Here is a 21,919-nt window from a genome sequence, read left to right on the forward strand (position 1 = left end):
TGAATGAAAACCGTAGATCAGTAATCAGCAATCTTTCTGGATGCGAGCTGCAAGTGAATTTCGTACGATTCAGGGGGCCTCACAGATTTCTTTTTATGCAGTTGCAGGCTTTAATATTGCTAAATACTCCATAACTACCTGCAATTAGGTACTAGAATAATACAGTACATAGTAATTACTGTATATACAAACTAGTAATGAGTTACACCGTTTATTTTCATTTTTTCACTGGACAAGTATGAGTTGTATCTGTTACGAATAGCAACTTAAATAGCGTTGAGTAAATGGCACAAAAAAAGCGAGAAGATAAAATTAGGTTGACAAACTCTGAGGCAGTGGGTTGCACATGACTAGTTTTGATAAAATTGTATTTTTATAAATTTTTATAATTGTACAGATGATCTAATTTCTTATTTTTAATATTTTATTTCAGCATTTCTTAAAAAAGTTTGAAAACGAAAAGCGAAAAATGTCGTTTCTTCTATCTGAAATTGGTAGCCTCATGCTACAGCCGGCTGCGCGGATGTTCTCATTTTTCAAATGTTTCTTTCACTATTTCGTTATATTTTTTGTGGATTTAGCAGGAAAACCATGCCAACTGATCCTTCTATTGCTCTTATTAATAATTATTTACTATTCTTTAGTTAACTACGATAAAACTGTGGTAAGTCGGCTTTCAATACGTTCTTCAGTTATTCGTGCTTTTTTCTTTATTTCTTTTAACATGAATTACTTTTTACTTTTCCAATGTTTTATAGGATATGACAGAGACAGGCTACGATTATTTACGTCCTAAAGCGAAAAAACTACGTCAGAACTTATCGTTGTTGGTACGAGAAGTTAACGAGACAAGAGATTTCGGTGAACTCCCACCTGTATATCCTAATGGCTGGATACCTTTGATGGAATCTAGGGATCTTGCAATTGGGCAATCTGTACCTGTAACTGCCTTAGGTAATTTTATATTTAGTTATAGCTGATTCGAATTTATACGTTAAGTGTAGAGATAAGCAGAGGTCAGGGGGGAAACCTCGCTGACCACTTATGCTGCACGGGTTGGTAAAACCCGACCTCGTTGTCGTTGGATGGCTAGGAGGGAAAAAAGTGAGTGGGAAGGTGCGTCAGTAAGTCGACAGGCGTCCTTAATTAGACAGTAGACAGGTTTTACAAACTAACAATAAAGGTTTATTAACTAACAAAAGCGAACATACACTAATGATACACATAAAATAAAGATACACAGATAACTACTGCTAAAATGCGAATAAAATATCTCTATCGCTAATCGCGATCTAACCAATAAATTAGTCACGTGCCTAACCTCAAGTGGGAGAGAGTTAACAAAGTCGATATACCTTAATATGTGGTCCGATGACCGTATGCGACGGGCTCCTGGATTATGGAAGCTGGATCAGTCTTATGTCCGGGACTGAAGACACTGGATTCAGATCTTCCTGGATGATCGCGCTCTTTCCAGAGTCGATCGGGTTTTTATACGATCGTTGTTAGCACTGAGCCCGTCTATTATTCAATGCTCAATGACTAATTTGCTGCCTCGCGATGACTGGAACTTTTGTTTTCTCTTTCTGATCGGATCGGATGTGTAATCAATATCCGATCGATTTCCTATCGAACTTGCGGGTCATGAACCCTCTTTTAACTCTCGAATTTACTCCCTCAAAACCTGCGGGCTCATATAAGGTATAGATTAAGAAGTGCTCACTCTTATTGGGTTAGGAAGATTCCGTATGCAGTACATCTTAGAATTGAAACAAACCTAATCCGGACTGTTTAATAGTATCAACAATACTTTTTAACTGCTGTAATTGTCTCTAGAAATGAAGATTAGTGATTTTCCTGTTAATTTTCTCAGAGAAAATCTCTCAATTCTTCCTTTTCAGGTCATCAATTTGCCATATTCCGTGGTAAAACTGGTAAGAGCTTCGTTTTAGATGCCTTCTGTCCCCATTTAGGAGCTCATTTAGGGGTGAAAAGTAAAGTATACGGTGACTGCGTGCAATGCCCCTTTCACGGTTGGTTGTTTTCTGGTAAAGATGGCTCCTGTCAGAAAATACCATATACTGATAAAGGTAACATTTCATTTATAAAATATAAAGAGTGATTTGAAAGATACCTACCAAGTTTAATGCTTTATTACATCTGTACAAAGATTATACAGATCTTCAAGATATTTACAATATGTTCAGTTTATTCGACTTTCAGTTGAATGATTTTTGCATCATAAAAATCATCATTTAAGGGTATTAATTGATCTTCATCTGCTTAAACTTTGAATCATTTAAATAGTAATGTCTGAGGATACAGCTGCCAAAGTAATGAGTCTTTAACTCAATTTGCTTTGGAAGTGAAACAGTTTTTAAAAGTATGGTGTCAAGCTTTGGAATAAAATTAAAGAAGATCAAGATTGAATGTGAGAACAAACGGACTGAGTATATTGCAAATATAAATGGTTTGGAATAATAATACGAATTTTACGGAATAATCAATTAGATATCTGGTCTTATAATTGTAATAAATCATTAAACGAGGGCCATCCTGTTATACCCTTATTAACAAATTTTATTTCAGTTCCGGAATTTGCTAAAGTTAAAACGTGGACATCACTTGAACAGAATGGATTTATATACGTTTGGTATCACGCGGAGGGTTATCCACCATCTTGGAAACCTCCCATAATTCCAGAGATTGAGCAAGGATTGTGGGGTTATAAAGGTCGTTCGCAATATACAACGAATTGTCATATACAAGTAAGTCAAAAATTTTCATGGTTTGAATCCTTTGTTTCAGTATTTGATGGTGTCTATTTTTGCAGGAATTACCGGAAAATGGGCCCGATATAATGCATTTCGATAGCATACATAAAGCTAATATTTTTTCTGGTAGTAATTTTCATCCGGATAACTGGTGGAATTTTTCTAAATATATCTGGTCGTTTTCTTGGAAGGAAGATCCCGAACCAAATGAACATATTGCAACCATGAAATTCACTATTCATTTAAAAATTTTTGGGATCTCATTACCTTGGTTTTCTGCTTCACTGGACACAAAACAGGTAATTTAAACATTTACTCATACAACATTTATGAATACAATAAAGCTTGTTTAAAACGAAATCTTAATAAAACGGAAACCTGTTAATACGGAAAAATATTCGGTACCGTACCAGTCCGGTTTATATTAGCTTCACCGTACAAGCTGTTTGATAGATTTCCTAAATTTGGCTTTCGAAATACAGTGTATCCCAAAAATCACTTAACTGCTACGCTGTTCACACTACAATGTTAACTAAATAACTAATAAACCTGAAGTTTAATTTTCAGTTTTTATGAATCCAAAACAGTTTTAAAGTTGAAAAATACAGTAGAATCTCGGATTCGTCACAAGTTTTCCTAGCGTAGTGCGAAAACTTGGTTTATTGAAGCTTAAAAATTCGTATTATACCAAGTAATAATAATTGAAGTAGGAATAAAGAATAGGATTATTCAATGCTGCATACGAAGCTATTTAGTGGTTCAAATTTAGCTTAAAGTGGTATAGTCGCATTCAAGAACATGCGAAAGACATTTTCTTTAAAAACGAAAAAACCAGCAACGAGTTGCTGAACTTTCCCCGGCAATATCAGTATCAAACCTTACCACTGAGGTACAGTACATTCATCACACATTTAATTTTAAAATTAAATTTGATTTTTACAGAAAAGGCTTTTAGCCCTAACTGTATTTAAATTAATTAAAATATCTATAACCGTGAGGCAGATAATAATATGGCTTATCACACCAATGATAATGCTGAAGAATCAAAGCTCAAGAATCAAAGTAAAAACATTTAATAAAACAAAAACGGGGTGTACAATAAGATGATTACAAACGTATAGAAACCGAAAAATCCGAAATGCATTTCAAACTATTTTCTCCCTGCATCTAGTAGTAATATCTGAACCAGCAACTCTGTTATCTTAATATTTTTGGTATGTACATAATTTAAACTAACTTTATAACATTAGTTCATAACTGTAACCAATAATCCGGCTAATTCATAACTTTTTTGTATCAGCACCCTGTTCGTCAAGTTACCATGGAAAGTTAAGGAGAAATATTACTCCTGTCTAGATTGATATTGCTTACTGCTCATAATATCATGGCGACAATTTCATCTTTGCATTGTATAGCTTTAGGCACTGTTATAGTTTAATTTTAAATTTATTCTTTCACTTTGTTTCTTAAACTGTGACGACCGGGTAAAACCAGCCGTCCGATTTTAAAATTTGATTGTTTCAAATCCCCTCGGGAGATAACAATCAAATTCAGAGATAACAATCAAGAGTCAAAGGATGTACAGTCTTCTGCCGTCGACCCGCACTTCCCTCCTCACCGGATCCGACCTCTGAGTCAGGGAGATCGACTCATCATCTACCGTCATCGCAGCGGACGAGACCGGGATTATAAATAGGGGGGAGATATCTAAGAACGGGGTCGGTCGCTGAAGGTCCGCACAAGACACCCGACCCGTAGGATCCGGCACGAAAAGCGAGGGCCGAGACACGAAGTCACCGAGCCCGCCGACGACGAGCCGCTCGCCCGATCCTCCTGCTTCTCTCCACGACCAAAGAATTGAGACGATCAATCCTACAATTACAGCTAATCTTACGACTAATCCTAGGAAGAGGTATGATCCCCCCTAAATTTGTAAACTCTCTCTCGCGCGGTTAGGAACGGCAGGCGTTAGAGCTTTTGTATCTGTTTACCGTCTAAATAAATCTTATATGTGTTGTCCTGTTACTGCGGTTATTGCCGTTTTTCTTATCGACGACCCCACACTTCCTCCACTCGACCTGACAATTAAGTACCGATCCCGATAAAACGGGATATCGCGATAAATTTAGCCATCCTTGACAGTGGGGTGGGTCTTGCCAACCTGAACGCCGACAAAAAGGGGTCACAACTCCGTTTTACCCCCGGCGTTCCCACACAAAGTTAAGGAGAAATATTACTCCTGTCTAGATTGATATTGCTTACTGCTCATAATATCATGGCGACAATTTCATCTTTGCATTGTATAGCTTTAGGCACTGTTATAGTTTAATTTTAAATTTATTCTTTCACTTTGTATAATTTCAAGTATAATTCTTAAGTATTCTAAAACCTTTTGTTAACCAACTGACGAGAGACTATTTTCTATTAGAAAATAGTCCGAAATGCATTTTGGATTTTTCGGTTTCTATACTTTTGTAATCGTCTTATTGTACACCGCGTTTTTGTTTTATTAAATGTTTTTACTTTGATTCTTGAGCGTTTGATTCAAGTTTGATTTATATTTGCTTTGACTGAGGCACATCTGAGGTTTTAAAAACACCACAAAAAGACAAAGTCAGTAACATATAACAATCGCCCTATAAGCAGTGGTTATACTGAGTAACAAAAGGAACCAAAATAATTACAAAACGCATGCAAACTGTGTCTAAACGGTTTCAATTTGATTTTTTGAGAATTACTAACAATAAAACGCAATTGTAACTATTCTGGCCGTTAGGTAGCACGAAGTAATAAATACAAACATAAGTAATAATATAGGTTATGCTTTTTTTGTTTGAAGATTGGTCCAGCAATACTACAGATGTACATCACCAGCATATTCGGAAGAGGAATATTCATCCAGAACACCACTCCCGAACAACCTTTACAACAAAAGATCGTCCACCATTATTACGGACCAAGATTTTCACAGATATTTGCCAGCATTTTACTATTATTAGGAGACAAAATGGTGAGTTTGCTAATGATACGGACACGAAACATCTAGAATTACAAGAAAGATTCGACAGAAAAAAATGATTAACATTTATTTCTAATAGGTCGAGCGAGACGTTCTCGTGTGGAATAACAAAAAGTTCTTAAAGACACCGCTTTTAGTTAAAGAAGATCAGTTTATTGTGAGGTTCAGGAGATGGTATTCACAATTTTATAGCGAAAATAGCCCAAGATTGACTAAGAAGATATTAACTTGGTGAAATACAACCAACTTATTTAATGAGATTTCTGAAACTTTCAATAAATAAAAATAAAATCTTCAACCTTTGTATATATTAATAGCGTTAGATTGTAATATTAACAAGTAAAACGGCAAAGCCGTATTTGGGACAAAACTATGTCTCGGAGACTCACTACTAAGCGCAATCACTTTGACGCTCAAGGCAGATCTCGTTCTCATTCTCCAATCTTTGGAATAGCTGGTTTTGAGCGCGATCGTTCAAATTTCGCCGGCCACGACTACGAGGTCGTCCACGATGCATTTTCGGTGAAATTAACCTATCCGATGTAGAAATTTCTTTCCGTTGCGTGTCGGCCCGGGTTGAATTTTTGTCGATGCCTAACGAAAATTTCCCGTTTTTGAAAAAAAATAATCGTGGCTATTGTATCGTCCGAAGTTATTTATTTTTTTCTTTTTGCACAAACAATACTGGGTTATGTTCTACCTTGTCTGTTGACCTCGACCACGTGTTCTGCGTCTTTTGTTCTGCCGGTAAAACTTAACTGAGAAGGTGGTAATTTACTTAATTTGTATCGGCTACAGTGTAGTTGATACACAATATTTACAATAGCGTCAAGATATAATATAAATCCAAGATCAGCACAACTGTCGAATCGAAAGGTTAACTAAATGAAGTAAAAAGATGCTCTTGTTTTGAGAACCGTGCCGGTGCTTATTCTGCAACTTGAACACAAACTATATGGTGTATTTTCTCGGACACATGGCAAATTTCATCACTAAGTTTTCTTCAGTTGACGAGTTGTCAAAGTGTCAAGTGTCGAGTTGCAAAGTGTCAAGATGTCTCTCCTCGTTGGAGTTTGGGAGCAAAGTGAGGTCAGAGGACGAAGGTCACCCGGTGGCACCCTCTGCCCTACACGTCAAATTTTTATCGGTCCCACGATTTTACTATACTATATAATGTTAAAAAAACAACTTGTAACAACATATAACCCTGTTTTAACCTTATATTTGAAGCACTTTCAAATTTACAAAATTAGATTACAAATTTTATTTGACAAAGAAAATACTACGTGTTCAGTCCTAAGATCAGAGTTCACTTCCTACAATCACTGCCGGTGGTACTCTCCCCACATGATTTCGGTAGGGTGAGGTGCCTATTTTGCCTGTTTGTAGAAGAGAGTCGCCGTTTTGTATTTTATTTTGACTCGGTTCTCGGTCCCCTGACTACCTACAAGTCTGGATTTTATTTATTAGCAAATCATTTGGGCACCTAATACTCTGTGTTAAATATCAACTCTTGACACGTACTCCTTCATACCTCTAAGCTGGTAACATCGAAAGGCAGTACGATTTTATAGACAAGAAGATAGTCCTGTCAATTATTAGATACATGTAGTTTGTCCACGCGAGGAAGAGACCAGATGACTGCAATCACATGATCAACGGACAGGTCTATTATTATTCTAGGAAGTATTGCTTATGATGAATTTCTTAAATGAAATGAATATTGATAATAATAATAATAATAAAATTTGAAATATTTGTATTTTAATAATTTATTGAACTATTATAATTAGTAATTACATAAGAGATATTGGTACATTCTGGTTAGCAGGACGCCAGTCAACAGCCATTGGATTTAAAAATTTATGAATGATGATTGTGAATTTAACAAGCGTGCTATCTTTATTCTTTACATGTACTCAAGTTAACCCGCAGCTCTCGTTAATTTATTTCTTCTTGAAATTTCGAAAAATTGGCTTTTCTGCCAAAACCATCTGTTCACTTTTTTCTACGAAAACATTTATTAAACACAAACCACTTGCAGAATTTCAAATTTATATAAAAAAGTAAAAAGTAGTATAGTTTTTTTATTTACTGATAATTTTCGAACGTATTTCCGCCATAATTTATGTCTATATATTTAACTGTTTGATAAAATTATGTGATACGTGTTTAATTAATAATTCTGTATAAATCGGGTGCAAATTATAAGAACCTTTACTTATTATTCAGTTAATTATTCGTGACGGATTTTGAAACGAATGGTATGAACTAATTGTTGTTATACGAATAATTTTAATAAGATTCGAAATGAACTTTAACTGCTAAAAATAATTATACACTACGATTATAATTTTGGAATTACGCTAAACGAATCTTTCCCAAATACAGTGGTAACTGTTACACGCAACACCAGTAACCGAGAACAGGTGATCGAATAATGTCGTTTACAATTTCGTGAAAGTGAGTACTGACTAGGATTTGACAAAACGATAGTGCCATTTTTTATTATTTATAGTGTGCACTAGGGTTTCTTATTTCCCAGTCTTTTGCTTGTCCCGGAATTCTGAGATAAAACTGAACTGTTTCCCGGCATAGAATTAATCATTTTTAAGATACACAAAATATCTTGATAATTAATTATTTTTCATTTTTAAAGAAATTTAATACGTTCTGCAACCTCCAAAATCATTAATAATGCTGTGTAAGATTTATATTAAAAATTACCTTTGAATTACGTAGAAATTTTCATAAATAAAAAAATTTATTAAAGTTTGCTGGAAACTGCATGCAACGACGACGACAACAACAACAAACTGCTTTGAATTGAGTTGAAAATTTAAAAAAAATGAACTTAGATCAAACTTCTAACTTAAAAGGTAATTTTCGTTTCATAAATAAAACATGATACAAAATATTATTGCAAATTTTTATAATAGGATTTTAAAAACCAAAGATGGTCAATACTCCGATAACACAATCTGACTCTTGTTTTAGTAATGAAAAGTCTCGCTACTGAAAATGGCCTTTCTGATTCAATTGATGTGAGCGGAATCGTGTTTAATGCATTTAAGACAGATATTATGCGGTTTTTTTCACCTGTATCCTGGAAGATTTCTCGTTCGTTTTCGAGATTTGTATTGTTGATTTGTCTACCTCGGCTGCTTTAATAGAAACATCAATTTTATAGCCAAATAATTCGGCAGTTCGTTTGTCTTTAATAATCGGGTTTATCAAGAAAAACTTCACACTTGCAGACTTCGTACTCGTTTGTATCCTTGCCCAATTTGCACAACCTAACGTTACACAGTTATTGAAGTGTGACCGGGGGTCGGCACCTCTTCGATGCCTCGTCAGGATTGATACCACGTGTCTTAGCTGATACGGAAGCTGCGGCGGTTCAAAGATAGATTACTCGAGCGATCGGATTCGGGATTGAGGGAGAGACAGCGCACCGGAAGTGACTCACGCAGAGACCTAGTTAACTAAACAACGTTTATTTGTAATAGACAGAGGCTTTCATGATCGCACAATGCGTGAATAAGGGTAAATAAACCTAACTCGCGATTTTCGAGAGAAAGAGTTTACATAAGATTCGCGTAACGATAAATACCTGATGGTAGGTTGATTCGCTTGGCGGTTGTCTCGAGTTGCTTGCCGACGAAGTTAGTCCGATTAGATATCCCGTCTTCTGGTTCCGGTTCGACGACGATGGAAATCCAACAACAGGGCACTTAATAAGTCCGATGAAATGTCTATTTCATCGGAGTTATTAAGATATTCCAAACGGACGACAAAGATATTCCAAATAGGAGGCACTGAGAGCACGGGGAAAGATACGGGGTAGCCGGTCCGGGCGACGATTCGAACTCTCGGAGGAACGGGTGACGACTTCTTGAGTCGGAGAGGGATAGGCGGCGACTGACTAAATCGTTATTAAATCATATCGATGAAATCGAGATGTTAGGTCGAAAGGTGGTAAGAAAGTATTCCTTAGGTGTCTGAAAACCCAGCAGATGTTTCTCTCTCCGGCGTAAAAGTTGACAGTTCGTCGTTAGATAATTGACAAAAAGGTGACAAAGTATGATGTCACGACATAACACGGAAAATAGAATGTAGGCCAAATAATTCAGATACTCACAGAAGCCATTGGGCCTGGTTGGATATTAAGACAGCATAAGCACAATTATTCCAAATATTACAAGCTCCGACAAGTAAAGAATTTTTAGAGTCCTGCCACAAATAAGCTACATATTGATTATTGACCATTTGTGACATGTCATAACGAGCAAAAATTCAAAAAACTAAAAAGTAGGTTTAAAATTAATAAATACAAATGAATTCTGACAGTTTATGAGTTAATTACACTTTCTATTTGCAAAATTTCCTCAACCTTAAAAATTCACTTTTTTTAAAAACTTTGTGTTAAAAAATTTTCAAGATGTCCCGAGTTAAAAAAACAACCGGAATCCCGTTTGAGAAACCCTAGTAGCAATATTGCTCTATTGTACTGCTTTCGTATTGTTAATCTAATAAGATAGCGCGAGATGATGCAAACAAGCATCACAAGAATTTCACAAAATGTTTTCTTTCTTTTGTTTTCAGTTATCCAAGTTCTTGTGTTTGGATATTTTAATCGCACAGAAAATGCTTATTAAATTGCACTAAGAATATATATATATTCTTAAGGAGCGGCACTTTGTCTTATATATATGAGATTTTTTTTAAAATAAACGTACATATTTTTTTATTTTCAATAAAAATCAAATCATTTTATATAAATTTTAATAAAAGTATCTATTTAAAAAGAAACATATAACATAACATTGATAATCAAGCAGTACAAAACAGTAGAAATTAATTAATCTCTTAACAGTGAGCGACGTATATATACGTCAAGGGCGATCGTGTGACAGGGGTGAACGACGTATATAACCGCAAAAAAATTTATATAAAATACCTGGACCATTTCGTGAAGTCGTAGAATTTTCACAAGTAGTTGGGTTCTCCAACTTTGTTTCGGAATATCCTTTAGTTGTCGAGAAATTACAATAAAAGAGAGAAAATTAAAACAAATATGAAATTTTAGACGGCCATCTATCGACATAAATCGAATTTAAACTCTCCCGCCATCATCTGATTGTTTAAAAAATTAATATTCCTAATTGGCTCGTGTCAGAAAAAAGTAGGCGTGACTTCTGTAAACCATGCTATCGCGAGAGTACCGATACAACCCGAAAAAGTAAACAGCCTACGTCATTAGTCTAACGGTCCTTGTGTGACCTACTTTTTGTAAAATCAACATTAGAGTAAGACGTAGTAATTTATAGTAAAGCGGTCTTCTCTAATATTCATAGTACTTTGTAAAGCTTGGATTTCAATTTAATAAGTATTATTTAGTACAGAAACATTATAAATGCATCATTATATAGGAGAATAACATAAAAAAACTTTATTTTTTAGTATAATATTTACAAAATCAAAAGTTAATATATCGTGATATTGCGAAAAACCTACATCGAATCATACAAAGTCAACTAATTTACTTAAATGCAGTTCATTATACAACTGTCGATACTTTTGCCTTCCTCAGTTTTTGTCAAACAAAACTCGAAAACTTCAATTAATCCTGTAAATATTTAAGCGCCATTACTATTCGAATGATATATTATTATATCAAGCTGAATTTTACATAATTTGGAACTGTGATTACAAACATAACTGAAAAATATTTTCGATATCAACACTAGGCCATAATTATCAAATCAAAATTCTTCAAGTATAAATTTTTCTAACATTTTCTAATCGAGTAATACGTAACAATACTTTTATCTATTAGTCTTGCCATATTCTACTTTCTATATTCACATCCGTTTAGTTTCATCTAATTACACTTAGAATGTAAAAAAAAATCTACCAACAAATTAATTTGCTAATAAAGGGACTACTTGCTAATTGAACTTTGTATTCTTCTTTGACGTAGTTTTACGTTTTAGCACTAAATTGGTAGACATGTCTAAATAACACGCTTATAAACACTAAAAAACATAAATGTTTCGAAACTAGAACTACATTATTATGTGCACAAATAAATTAGTAGTCCAATAATACATACTTTCAAGCGGTTCCCCAGATGAGAGTACCCTATTGAATTTCTGGTTCGATGCAAATGTGATAAGACGTTTTACAGTGTTTTAAAAATCCTGAAATTTTCCTATTATTCCAGTGAACTTAGCAATGGTCTTAGTAAAATTTTTTATGTGTCTATCATGACTGAGTTTATCGTCTATCAACATGCCGAGATATTTTATATTGTTTACTCTTTCTATCTTATTTTCATTTATTTCAACTTGTAATTTTTCCATACCAACATTTTTATTTACATAACAGAGTTGTTTCGTTTTATTTGTGTTTAATGTAACATTTGAGCTCATATAACCGGTTAATATGGAAGTAACGTTATTTAATTCATATTGCGCTTTCTGGACATTATCACTGGAGTGTAATTGAAATGTCGTCTGCATATACAATGACTTTTACTTTTGGCATCAACTACGTCGTGTCTTTTAAACATTTAACGAAACTATAATTATATTCTTCCTCCACTAAAAAAAAAGTATTAGAGTGTCTGTAAAATAACATAAAGCATTAAATAATCCAGAACTAACTTTTGTTTTTTATAATTATTATCTATACAGGATAAGAAAGAAAGTCACTTAACACCATGCTTCAGAATATAGAATGTAAAGTATGTACAGTACAGTACAGTACATACATTGAGCAAACAAAGTGCATAACTCTGTAACCGTTCGACGCGGGTCAATCAAAACCTTTCAGCAATCAATTCCTTGTAAAATTCTGACCCCAAATTATTTGTCAATTGACCTCCTTTCCATTTACAGTTTCGGAGTTGCATTCAACATGGCCGCCATCAAGATGACCGCCGTGCGCGTAACACACATCAATGTTTCCTCCTTAGTCTAATGTATTCTGACATGAGCGAATTAACTTTGAATATACTGTATGCTTTGTAACAAAGGTTGAAGTGACTTTTTTCTCACCGTATATATTATATTACTTAAGTAATTTAATACGCAATGCAACTGACGATACACAACAATCGTAGTTAGATTATAGTAAAATGTAATGTGTCTAACATTACCCTTCCACTTACAGGAAGGAAGAATTTGTGAAAGATGAAAACCTTTGAATTCCTTTTAATTTTTGTCTTGAGTGTGATGGTTGGTATGTAATCAGTCATTTTATTTCATGAAGCACGTGCGAAAAATTTCATTAAATACCATGTATTGTTTATGTAATATACATACATGTTGCAATTTCATTGAAACTTTATTTCATTTTCTTCAGCTACTTTCTCAAAGGTGAAAGCTTTGTGTTTCCAGCGCGTAGGTAAATGCCTATTAATGGAAAATGTGTAAACGATAAATGCGAATTTTACGCTCGAAGTGCTTCGTCATTCGACTACAAAATAAAATGATAAAATGTACGTAAAATGAAAAATGAAAGTATTTATAAATGCATATTCTGGAGTTATTTTTCATTAAAATTATAATTCGCTAATTAATGAAATGTCTATTTTGAATAAATACGTGTTTATGTTTTCAATTTCCTAAAGAAAAGTCACTGTAATTGGTCAAATTTAAAATCTTTGAATACATTACTTAGAAAATCGTTCATGACAGATGTTTGCTTATACAGCGTGATCGTAAAGTTCTTACACAGTGGGCGGGTAAACGGGAGGAGCTTCTGGAAACGAAGTTATGACGTCAGAGGCAGACCGCGCATAGAAACAGTTCAAGTATCTTATGACGTTACCACTCGGCGGAAGTGCTTGGGTATGGTTTAGTGAAAAGCGATTTTATCATCACACTGTACTATGTAAGGAGAAATATACGAGGACGAAGCCATATTGTTTTATTAAGGAAAAATGTAGAAATAACATCATTTTTTCATATCAAATTTCTGAAAATGAAATCTATATTAAAAAATTCGTGTACAATTATTTAGCATAAGGTATGCAGATATTCTTGTAGTGTTTCCCGTTATCTTTTCGGAAACTTAATTGACAACTCAATGACCAATAGAAAAGATGGTTTTCTTATCTACTTACAATAAAAAAAGTATTCGCGGTTCAAAATTACAATCATTAGACGTGACAAGCTGGTAAATAAGCGAGTCTGTATTAGTTTTATATATAAAAAATAAATAAAAATGTTTATTTAAAGTGTAAATAACTAAATGAAGAAATTGTTATTTTCCTGCATCACAGTTTTATTCATTTATAATGAAAACTGAAATTTTATGTTAGGTCACGAATACGACTACATTTGAGTGATTCGGCTGCAATTTGATAAAATTGTAGACATAAATTACCCCTATCGTTTGTTCGTCCGTTGTCGTCCCTTAATTTCGAGAAGGGAGTTAGACGATTAAAGATGACACCAGATATGAAACATTAGAGAAATGAGAAACCCGATTATGATAGGAACTTCCTGTTTACACCGAAAGTGACGTTTGAATGCAAATATTTTCCCTGAAAGGGACCGACACGACTCTGTTGTTAAGGGAAAAGGAAGGTATACAGGAGTAAGCCACTATTAATTTTAGGTGAAGAGCATATATTTTAAATTTAATAAATTTGAAATACAATTTATTTATATTACTCCATATATAACGCATACAAAATGGTGTAAACACTAATCTCTTGTACAAAACTGCTTATTAGCACAAGTTATGTTGCCGTGCATTATTGGAAAAGGTGTACTAACACTTACTAACATTTAAGTTTAAATAGCAAGAGATATCAATTGAAGTTAGATGAATATTCTTTCTGTATTTATCCTACGAAGGGAGGTATAGAGCGGCAACACGCAATGTTTTTCATATCTTTATCAAATAAAATAAAGAATAACACTAGTGATATATTCAAAATCGAAATATGATAAATGAGGTTATAACGGGGGAAAGGTGAGTATATCAAAATAATATCCATAAACTTATTAATATTTTCATCTTTGTATGACACTTAAATGATTCTCGACTGACATTATGATAATATAATAATTTAGAAAATGTTATGTTAATAATACTATTTTTAGAAATATAGCATAGTATAGTTTAGTTTAAACTTCACGATTTATTGTTTTCATATGAAAGGTTCTATTGAAATGTCATAAAATAACACAAACTAAAATAATACAATTTATCCTCGATTCTATGGACCAGGATATAACGAATTTCGAACATAATGGACTAAGACTTCAGTCAAAACGAAAGTAACTTATACAATAACTTATCCAAGTGTTGTGTTTATTTCTCTCGTGTTTATGACAATATAGACCGTTTATCTGTCTTATTGTATCTCGTATAAAGTTCAAATTTTAATTGGCCACGTGTCAGCAGCTGGCATGTTGTACTTATGATAATTAAGTTATATTTTTAATTAATTTATTCTTATGGTTTAATTTAACACGAGATGGCGACTTAAGCGCCTACTAGCAGATGTGTTATAATTATTAATTAATAAATAATTCATTAGCCATATTACAGTCCAGCTGTATCGTTTCGTTATTAACATACAGGGTAACATAAACGTTACCAATTTGTTTTTAAATTATTTTTAAATTAATCAATATGTATATTAGAAACCTGTAGCTGTCGTACATAGAAATGCAAGCTCTTTTAACATTTCTCATAACATTTTCATGTAGTTCTTGTGTTAATCGTTGGTAATTTTTTGACGAATTTTGGCTTATTTGCAAAGATCTATCTCTTTAAGTTCATACGAAAAATCTGAAGTATTATCGTCGCTACGCTGGGCAACAATGTTTATTTATATTTTAATTAAAAACCATCGTGACTTCCGAAACAAAAGGAAATTTCTAGATTAATCGTAATCTCTGACCGTAAGCGTTCTACCATATATGTGGTCTCTTCTTTCATCTAACTTTGTTTTTGAGTTTAAGAAAGGACAGACGGCGGACGGACGGACGGACGACAGTGGAATTTAGAGGTCTGCAATATTTTCAAATTGCAGCCCAATTACACTACTCTAGTGGAATTTTTTGATAGTTGTACAATCATCCGATAGCTGTTATTGGAGGCAGTGGCAAGAAACAGCACCGAATAAATTATTACTCATGAATAATAACAATTATATTTAAATAACCTTCAAGTTATTCATCTTTTGTTTTAGAAACATGTCCATTCGACGTCATACTAAAAAATATCTTTCCTCGGTTAGTGTTAGCTACAGATTATTATCATCAACCTAAAGTACTCTCATTAATCACATAGTTTTCTTCCCCAGTGTACTTAATTAACTTATACGAAATGCATTTCGTACTTACTGGTCCATATCAATTGGATGACATAGACAAAACACAGTCTATGTACAATTATTACAAATAATTACATACATCTTATTAACAGAATAAGTCTATTCCGTCACAGCATAAGATTTAGCGCAATTTCTGGAGAGGAGCAGTTCTATTTCTATAGCAAATGTATTACAGTTTATAATCCTGTGCCTAGTAGATACGAGGCATGACTTAACACAGGTAAATGTAGAGGTGACATAAGAAAGCAATACAAAATGAATACGAAAGAAGTGTACAATATTACTAAATACATATAATACATGAATAAAAGTTACATAAAATATTACAATGAGTAGGCTATAATAGCAGTAATTTACATGCAGCAATACAGAAAAAAACATGGCTGCACGTTGCCGTCGAAAACCAACCGTTCCACGCGTTGTCAGCTTAGAAACGACATTATATTTATTCAATCTATATATATAATCGAGACGAGTTGATAATAATAATAATAATAATAATAATAATAATCAGCGCAGAGCCCAAACGGTTAGGAGTTGAAAGTTGAAATTTGGTACACAGTTAGGGTACATCACGAAAACGCACACTAAGAAGGGATTTTTCGAAATTCCTCCCCACAGGGGAGAGGGACAGGATTAAGTCTTAACACTTCCATCAACAATGGAAGTGTTAAGTAACAATGGAAGTGTGAAGCAACAATGGAAGTATGAAGTAATAATGGAAGTGTCAACAATGGAAGTGTTACGTAACAATGGAAATGTTAAGAGCCCAAACGGTTAAGAGTAGAAAGTTGGAATTTTGTACATAGTTACGGTACGTCATAAAAACGCACACTAAGAAGGGATTTTTCGAAATTCCTCCCCACGGGGGAAAGGGACAGGATTAAGGTTTAACACTTCCATCAACAATGGAAGTGTTAAGTGTCAATAGAATTGTTAAGTAACAATGGAGAACAAGAGAAGGCGACGTGCAAGATTTACGGGCGCTGGAGGAAAAAAAAAAAGTAATATGTTAGAACATATTCGATTTTCAAATTTAAACAGATTAATTCGGTTTTTCTCGACTTTTATTCTTTAGAACATTCGATGAAAATCGAACGATATAATCAGAACACGTCGTGAAAATCGAACAATATTACAATATTCGATTTTCAAATTCGACCTTTTATTAAAAATATTCAGTTTGTTGATGAAATTACTCTTTTTCTTCTGTGACTATAACGTAATAATCTTAATCTCCGCTATCATTACTTTTGCCCGAGCAACGCCGGGCCTATCTGCTAGTTTATTATATTTTAAACGAATAATGGCGCATTCCAAGTGTTTTATTTTTTTTTAAATTATGTTTCCTTAAAAACACGCCACATTTCCAGGTTTAATTAATTAAAAATTAATGACATTGAATACGGCTGTAGTGTATTTAAAACGTGTTTTACATTTATTTAACCTGCGGCTCTAGAAATTTCTTTTCTATTTATTAAATATTGAGCAAATGAGTCTTCTGGCAAAATAGGCTGACATCGTTCGAGGAAAACTTTTATTAATTGCGTAAGACTTGTGAGAATGTTTAATTTTTTTAAACGAAAATAATAAAACCTTTTATACATTTTATAGTTAATTTTTGAGCATATATTTACGGTATAATCTAACATAAATTTATTTTAATTCAAATTAAAGTTCTAAGTTTCGCAACTTAGCATTGATTTAAACTTAAGAAAATGTAAACATGAATTAATTTGACACCGATTAATGTTTTTATTTATGATTTTATGAAAATTGTTTTACGAATTAAACTGTGAAAACTGAAATCGGCTAATTTCATTTATAAAGTAACAGAAAGAATTATTATTTGTTTTACAAGTAACAAATAGGTAAACAATGACCGGAATGCCTAGAGACCGTATGTAATGTATTTATAAACGTCTTACAGATTTAATTTATAAATACAAATTAAAATATATTATCAGATTTTTGATTATTAATATGCTAATTTGTTAAAAATACCATCAATTAGATCGAGACGAAAATATTATAGGGTACTTTGCATGTGTTCTTATAAAGTACTTTATTGTTAAAAAGCTACATTTTATGCTATTATTACTTTTTTATTTATCTATTGTCACTTCTAACGTACAAAAAACAACTTTATACACTTTACATAACTTGAAAATTAGTAATTTAGATGTTCAAATTGAAAGATAAATAAGTAAATTATTTATTTATGTGCATTTAAATTCATTAATTTATATATAAATAAATAGAAGTATACTATACATTAAGTGAATGTAAAATATATAGGGAATTGGGCTACAATTTGAAAAAAGTGTAGACCTATGAATTGTTACCGTTGTCTGTCTGATCGTCTGTCCTCTTCAAATCTCGAGAACGGAGTTACATACATAAATGTAGAAATGAAATATTTAAATCTTGGGCGCAGGGTGTCCAGATTAACTGTACAGGAACTTCACATTTGCACCAAAAGTCACGTTATTTAAATTAAAAATATTTTCCCTCTAAAGGAGTTAGATAGATGATCGGCACGATTGTATTGTATGAAGAAAAGTATGACGTAAAGGGGCAAGACACTACTAATTTGATACGAATATCATATATTTTATATTAAATAAATAATATGATTTAAAATTTCAGCTTGGCATCGTGACCGTGTGACAAGAAATTGTTCTACATTAATTTTATAGAGACATAAACGATATCGTACTGTAAGTATCAGAGATGGTTAAACCTTGTCACGATAGGAGCTATACACTTTTATCGTGTATTTATTTATTTACTGCTACTGGTAGAAACTCATTTAACTCCTTCGACGTTACGAATATACTCTACGCTTTCAGCTGCACGTTCGAGGTTAAGTTGCGAGTTACCCTTACGATCCTGGTGTATATTACATTAAGTAGTAGCTATAAAACTTACAAAAATATTATATAAGTATATGGGAATCGAATAAATATACGGAAGCCGTAATAAGGGTCTACAAGAGCTGCATGCGGCTCGCAAGACACTGTTTAGCCACTGTTGGTAATTTGTGCAAAAAACTGAACATATATCTATGATATTATGATATATAATAACTCGGTCCTAACATTTATCTAAATGTTTTAGTAAGAAGTAAGCATTTCTATCTACGTAATTTTTATACGTATAAATTAATAACGGCATAAAGATTTGTGAGAATCCAGATTTAGGGAGATTTGTTATGCAAACTATTGTTTTTTTTTCCTCAGGAACAACGTCTTAATTGTTTGAAATAATTAAGTGGCTTAACAATAAAATTTTATCTTTTTCAAACACGATAATCTAAATTTGTTTCGACAGTAAATATACGTCGTAACAATTATAATTGTTATTTTTATGTGTAGCAATTAATATAGCATTTAAACGAATGTGACATTTTTTAAAGCTTTAACAAGTAAATTATAAAAAATAATAAATCTGCAGTAGCTCAACTTTCCTTGAATTTCGCAATAGTTTCTTACACAATGTTTATTTTCAGCTCCAATTTCGAATACACAGCGACAATTTAACAAACAAAGGTATTGTTTGTTGATTTATTTACTCGTTGATAAGTGCGATCATATTATAAATATACCTTCTATCAAAGAAAAACGTATAGAATTTTGTTCACTTCGATCGTCATGAAGTGTTACTCTTATATAATTATCTACTCCTTATTTATTTATAAGGTGTAATAAAATACTTAACTTAAAATCGTCACAGGATTTATATATCGGAAACTGCTTGTAATTAACAAGTTAATAGCACTAATTTGCATAAAATCATTTTTGAATAAATTAATAGGAAATTATTATAAACAACGACAAGATTGGAATTTCCTATTTCTCAAGGTAATTGATGACGTAAATAACAGACATTATTTGAGACAAATTTTAATTCCAGAATAAATCAGACTCTACGAAAATTAATTACTTTACCAATAAATTATCGGCTCGAGTTTTTTATATCCACTGTTGTAGTTAAATTAAACAATGGTGTGGGAAAATGGCTGCAATTAATTGACACACGAAGGACATAATAGACATTAAGTGATTTTATGAGAACGAAGTACAGTTTAATTGTTTGCATCGAAAACATAAAAAGACTTACTTCATACACTTATGATATAATATATGAACTAATAAACGATACAATATAAATTAAACTATAAACATATCTCATTTATACATTGAAAAGACGTCATAATTTGTCAATTGAATATCATTTTTTAATTACATTGAAAAATTTGCATCTAATTTCCCTTGCAAATATAAATTCTATTGAATTATATAACTAAGAAATATTTTCCTTGTTGGCAGAGTTTATATAATAACTTTTTATTTGTACCTCTTCCAGTAACTGGAGAACGTTTTTCTATTATGGTATTTTATTCAAAAACTTTTTCAATTATTAATTATAAAAAATGACAAAAAGATTAATTTTCATGTTATCGATTACTTTTTTTAATCGTAGATACTAATAACGAGTGAAGTCTTCATTAAGTCAAACCTCACTCGAGATACGACACACGATCCCCTGTATCTCTCGAATTGTCCCGAATATCTCCCTGTATTATCCCGAAGTCCAACAACCAACAACCGAGAAACCAAGATGCCAGCGACCATAAATAACTACAACCACAACTATGTCAGAGAGGGAGATACTCAAGACGATGATCGAGACTGACAACGACGACCGGGATAACCGAAGACCAAGACGACGACCAAGATAAACGAGGAAGACAACCAACTAATGAAGACAATCTAAATGTTACTAACTGGACCTACTTATGTAAATAATATACATAGTGTAAATTGTAATGTGAATTAAGAGTTTAAGATGTATGTAACGGGTATGTATTTATTGCAGCTACTTAGGTTATTGTACTATAGTACTATAGGCAACACATGATACATGTTTTCTGGAATGTAATCATTTCAATATGTTAACTCCAATTACTTGTGTCTACTGAGTGAAAGGCTAACCTTATGTTATTTTGTTGGCTAACCAGCCACTAACATAGTCAATTAACTATGTTATTTATGTAATATTTATTTTGTAATTGACTTCAATATACTTTAATTGTTTTTTTTCAATAAAAGCGAGGCAGACGCCCATGGGATCCCATGGGCTTAAGGTTGCTTATTTCACACTTTCCTTTCCTCCTTCATTTCCTCTTCCCCTAATTCTACTTTCTATTATTTCTTCCTTCCTTTTCACACAAGGCAAAGTCTATTGCTTACACAGATAACCCTTCTTATCTTTAAATATAAATAAATTTTGGATGGGGGTCATTTTTTTGAACGATAGCCATACTTCCTCTCTCTTATTAACAAGCGGGAGTGTAACATTGCAGTATTTTATCAGTTAGAATGAAATTTCTCGTAGACAATAGAGTAATAAAAAAAATTTTATATATTTTCAGAAGATAATTAATATATATTAACATTCCTTTCTTTATCTGGAGAACGGAGTTAAACAGATCAAATCCAAGACAAGACATGGAAAGATTAGTCCCAGGAGGTCCCAATTAACTCAAACTAATCAAACTTACGGTTTGCACCGGAAGTCTTTATTTGAATTCAAAAAATTTGGCGCGAAAGGAGTTAGATAGATAACCGGCACGATTCTATTCTATCAGGAAAAGTACGATGTACTGTACAAGGGCAAGCCACTACTAATTTGAGATCAAGAGCATATATATTAAATGAACTAAATTTTTAATCATATGTGACCATTTGCAGTATTACATTT

The 21,919-nt window shown here is 32.8% G+C and overlaps 1 protein-coding gene across 1 annotated transcript in view; it reads left to right on the plus strand.

Annotated features, from left to right (window-relative positions):
• The first annotated feature begins 394 nt into the window (after positions 1–394).
• LOC136980388 (cholesterol 7-desaturase nvd-like) overlaps positions 395–21,919 on the plus strand; it is a 71,134-nt gene continuing 49,609 nt past the window's right edge. Inside the window, exons 1-4 of the mRNA XM_067276495.1 lie at positions 395–664; positions 759–954; positions 1,902–2,090; positions 2,590–2,768. Coding sequence (XP_067132596.1) covers positions 470–664; positions 759–954; positions 1,902–2,090; positions 2,590–2,768 — 759 coding nt within the window. The 5' untranslated portion in view covers positions 395–469. The remainder of the gene's footprint in view (positions 665–758; positions 955–1,901; positions 2,091–2,589; positions 2,769–21,919) is intronic.

The sequence above is a fragment of the Centruroides vittatus genome, unplaced genomic scaffold (assembly GCF_030686945.1).
Source record: "Centruroides vittatus isolate TY-2023 unplaced genomic scaffold, ASM3068694v2 contig_696, whole genome shotgun sequence".
Classification (NCBI taxonomy): Eukaryota; Metazoa; Arthropoda; class Arachnida; order Scorpiones; family Buthidae; genus Centruroides; species Centruroides vittatus.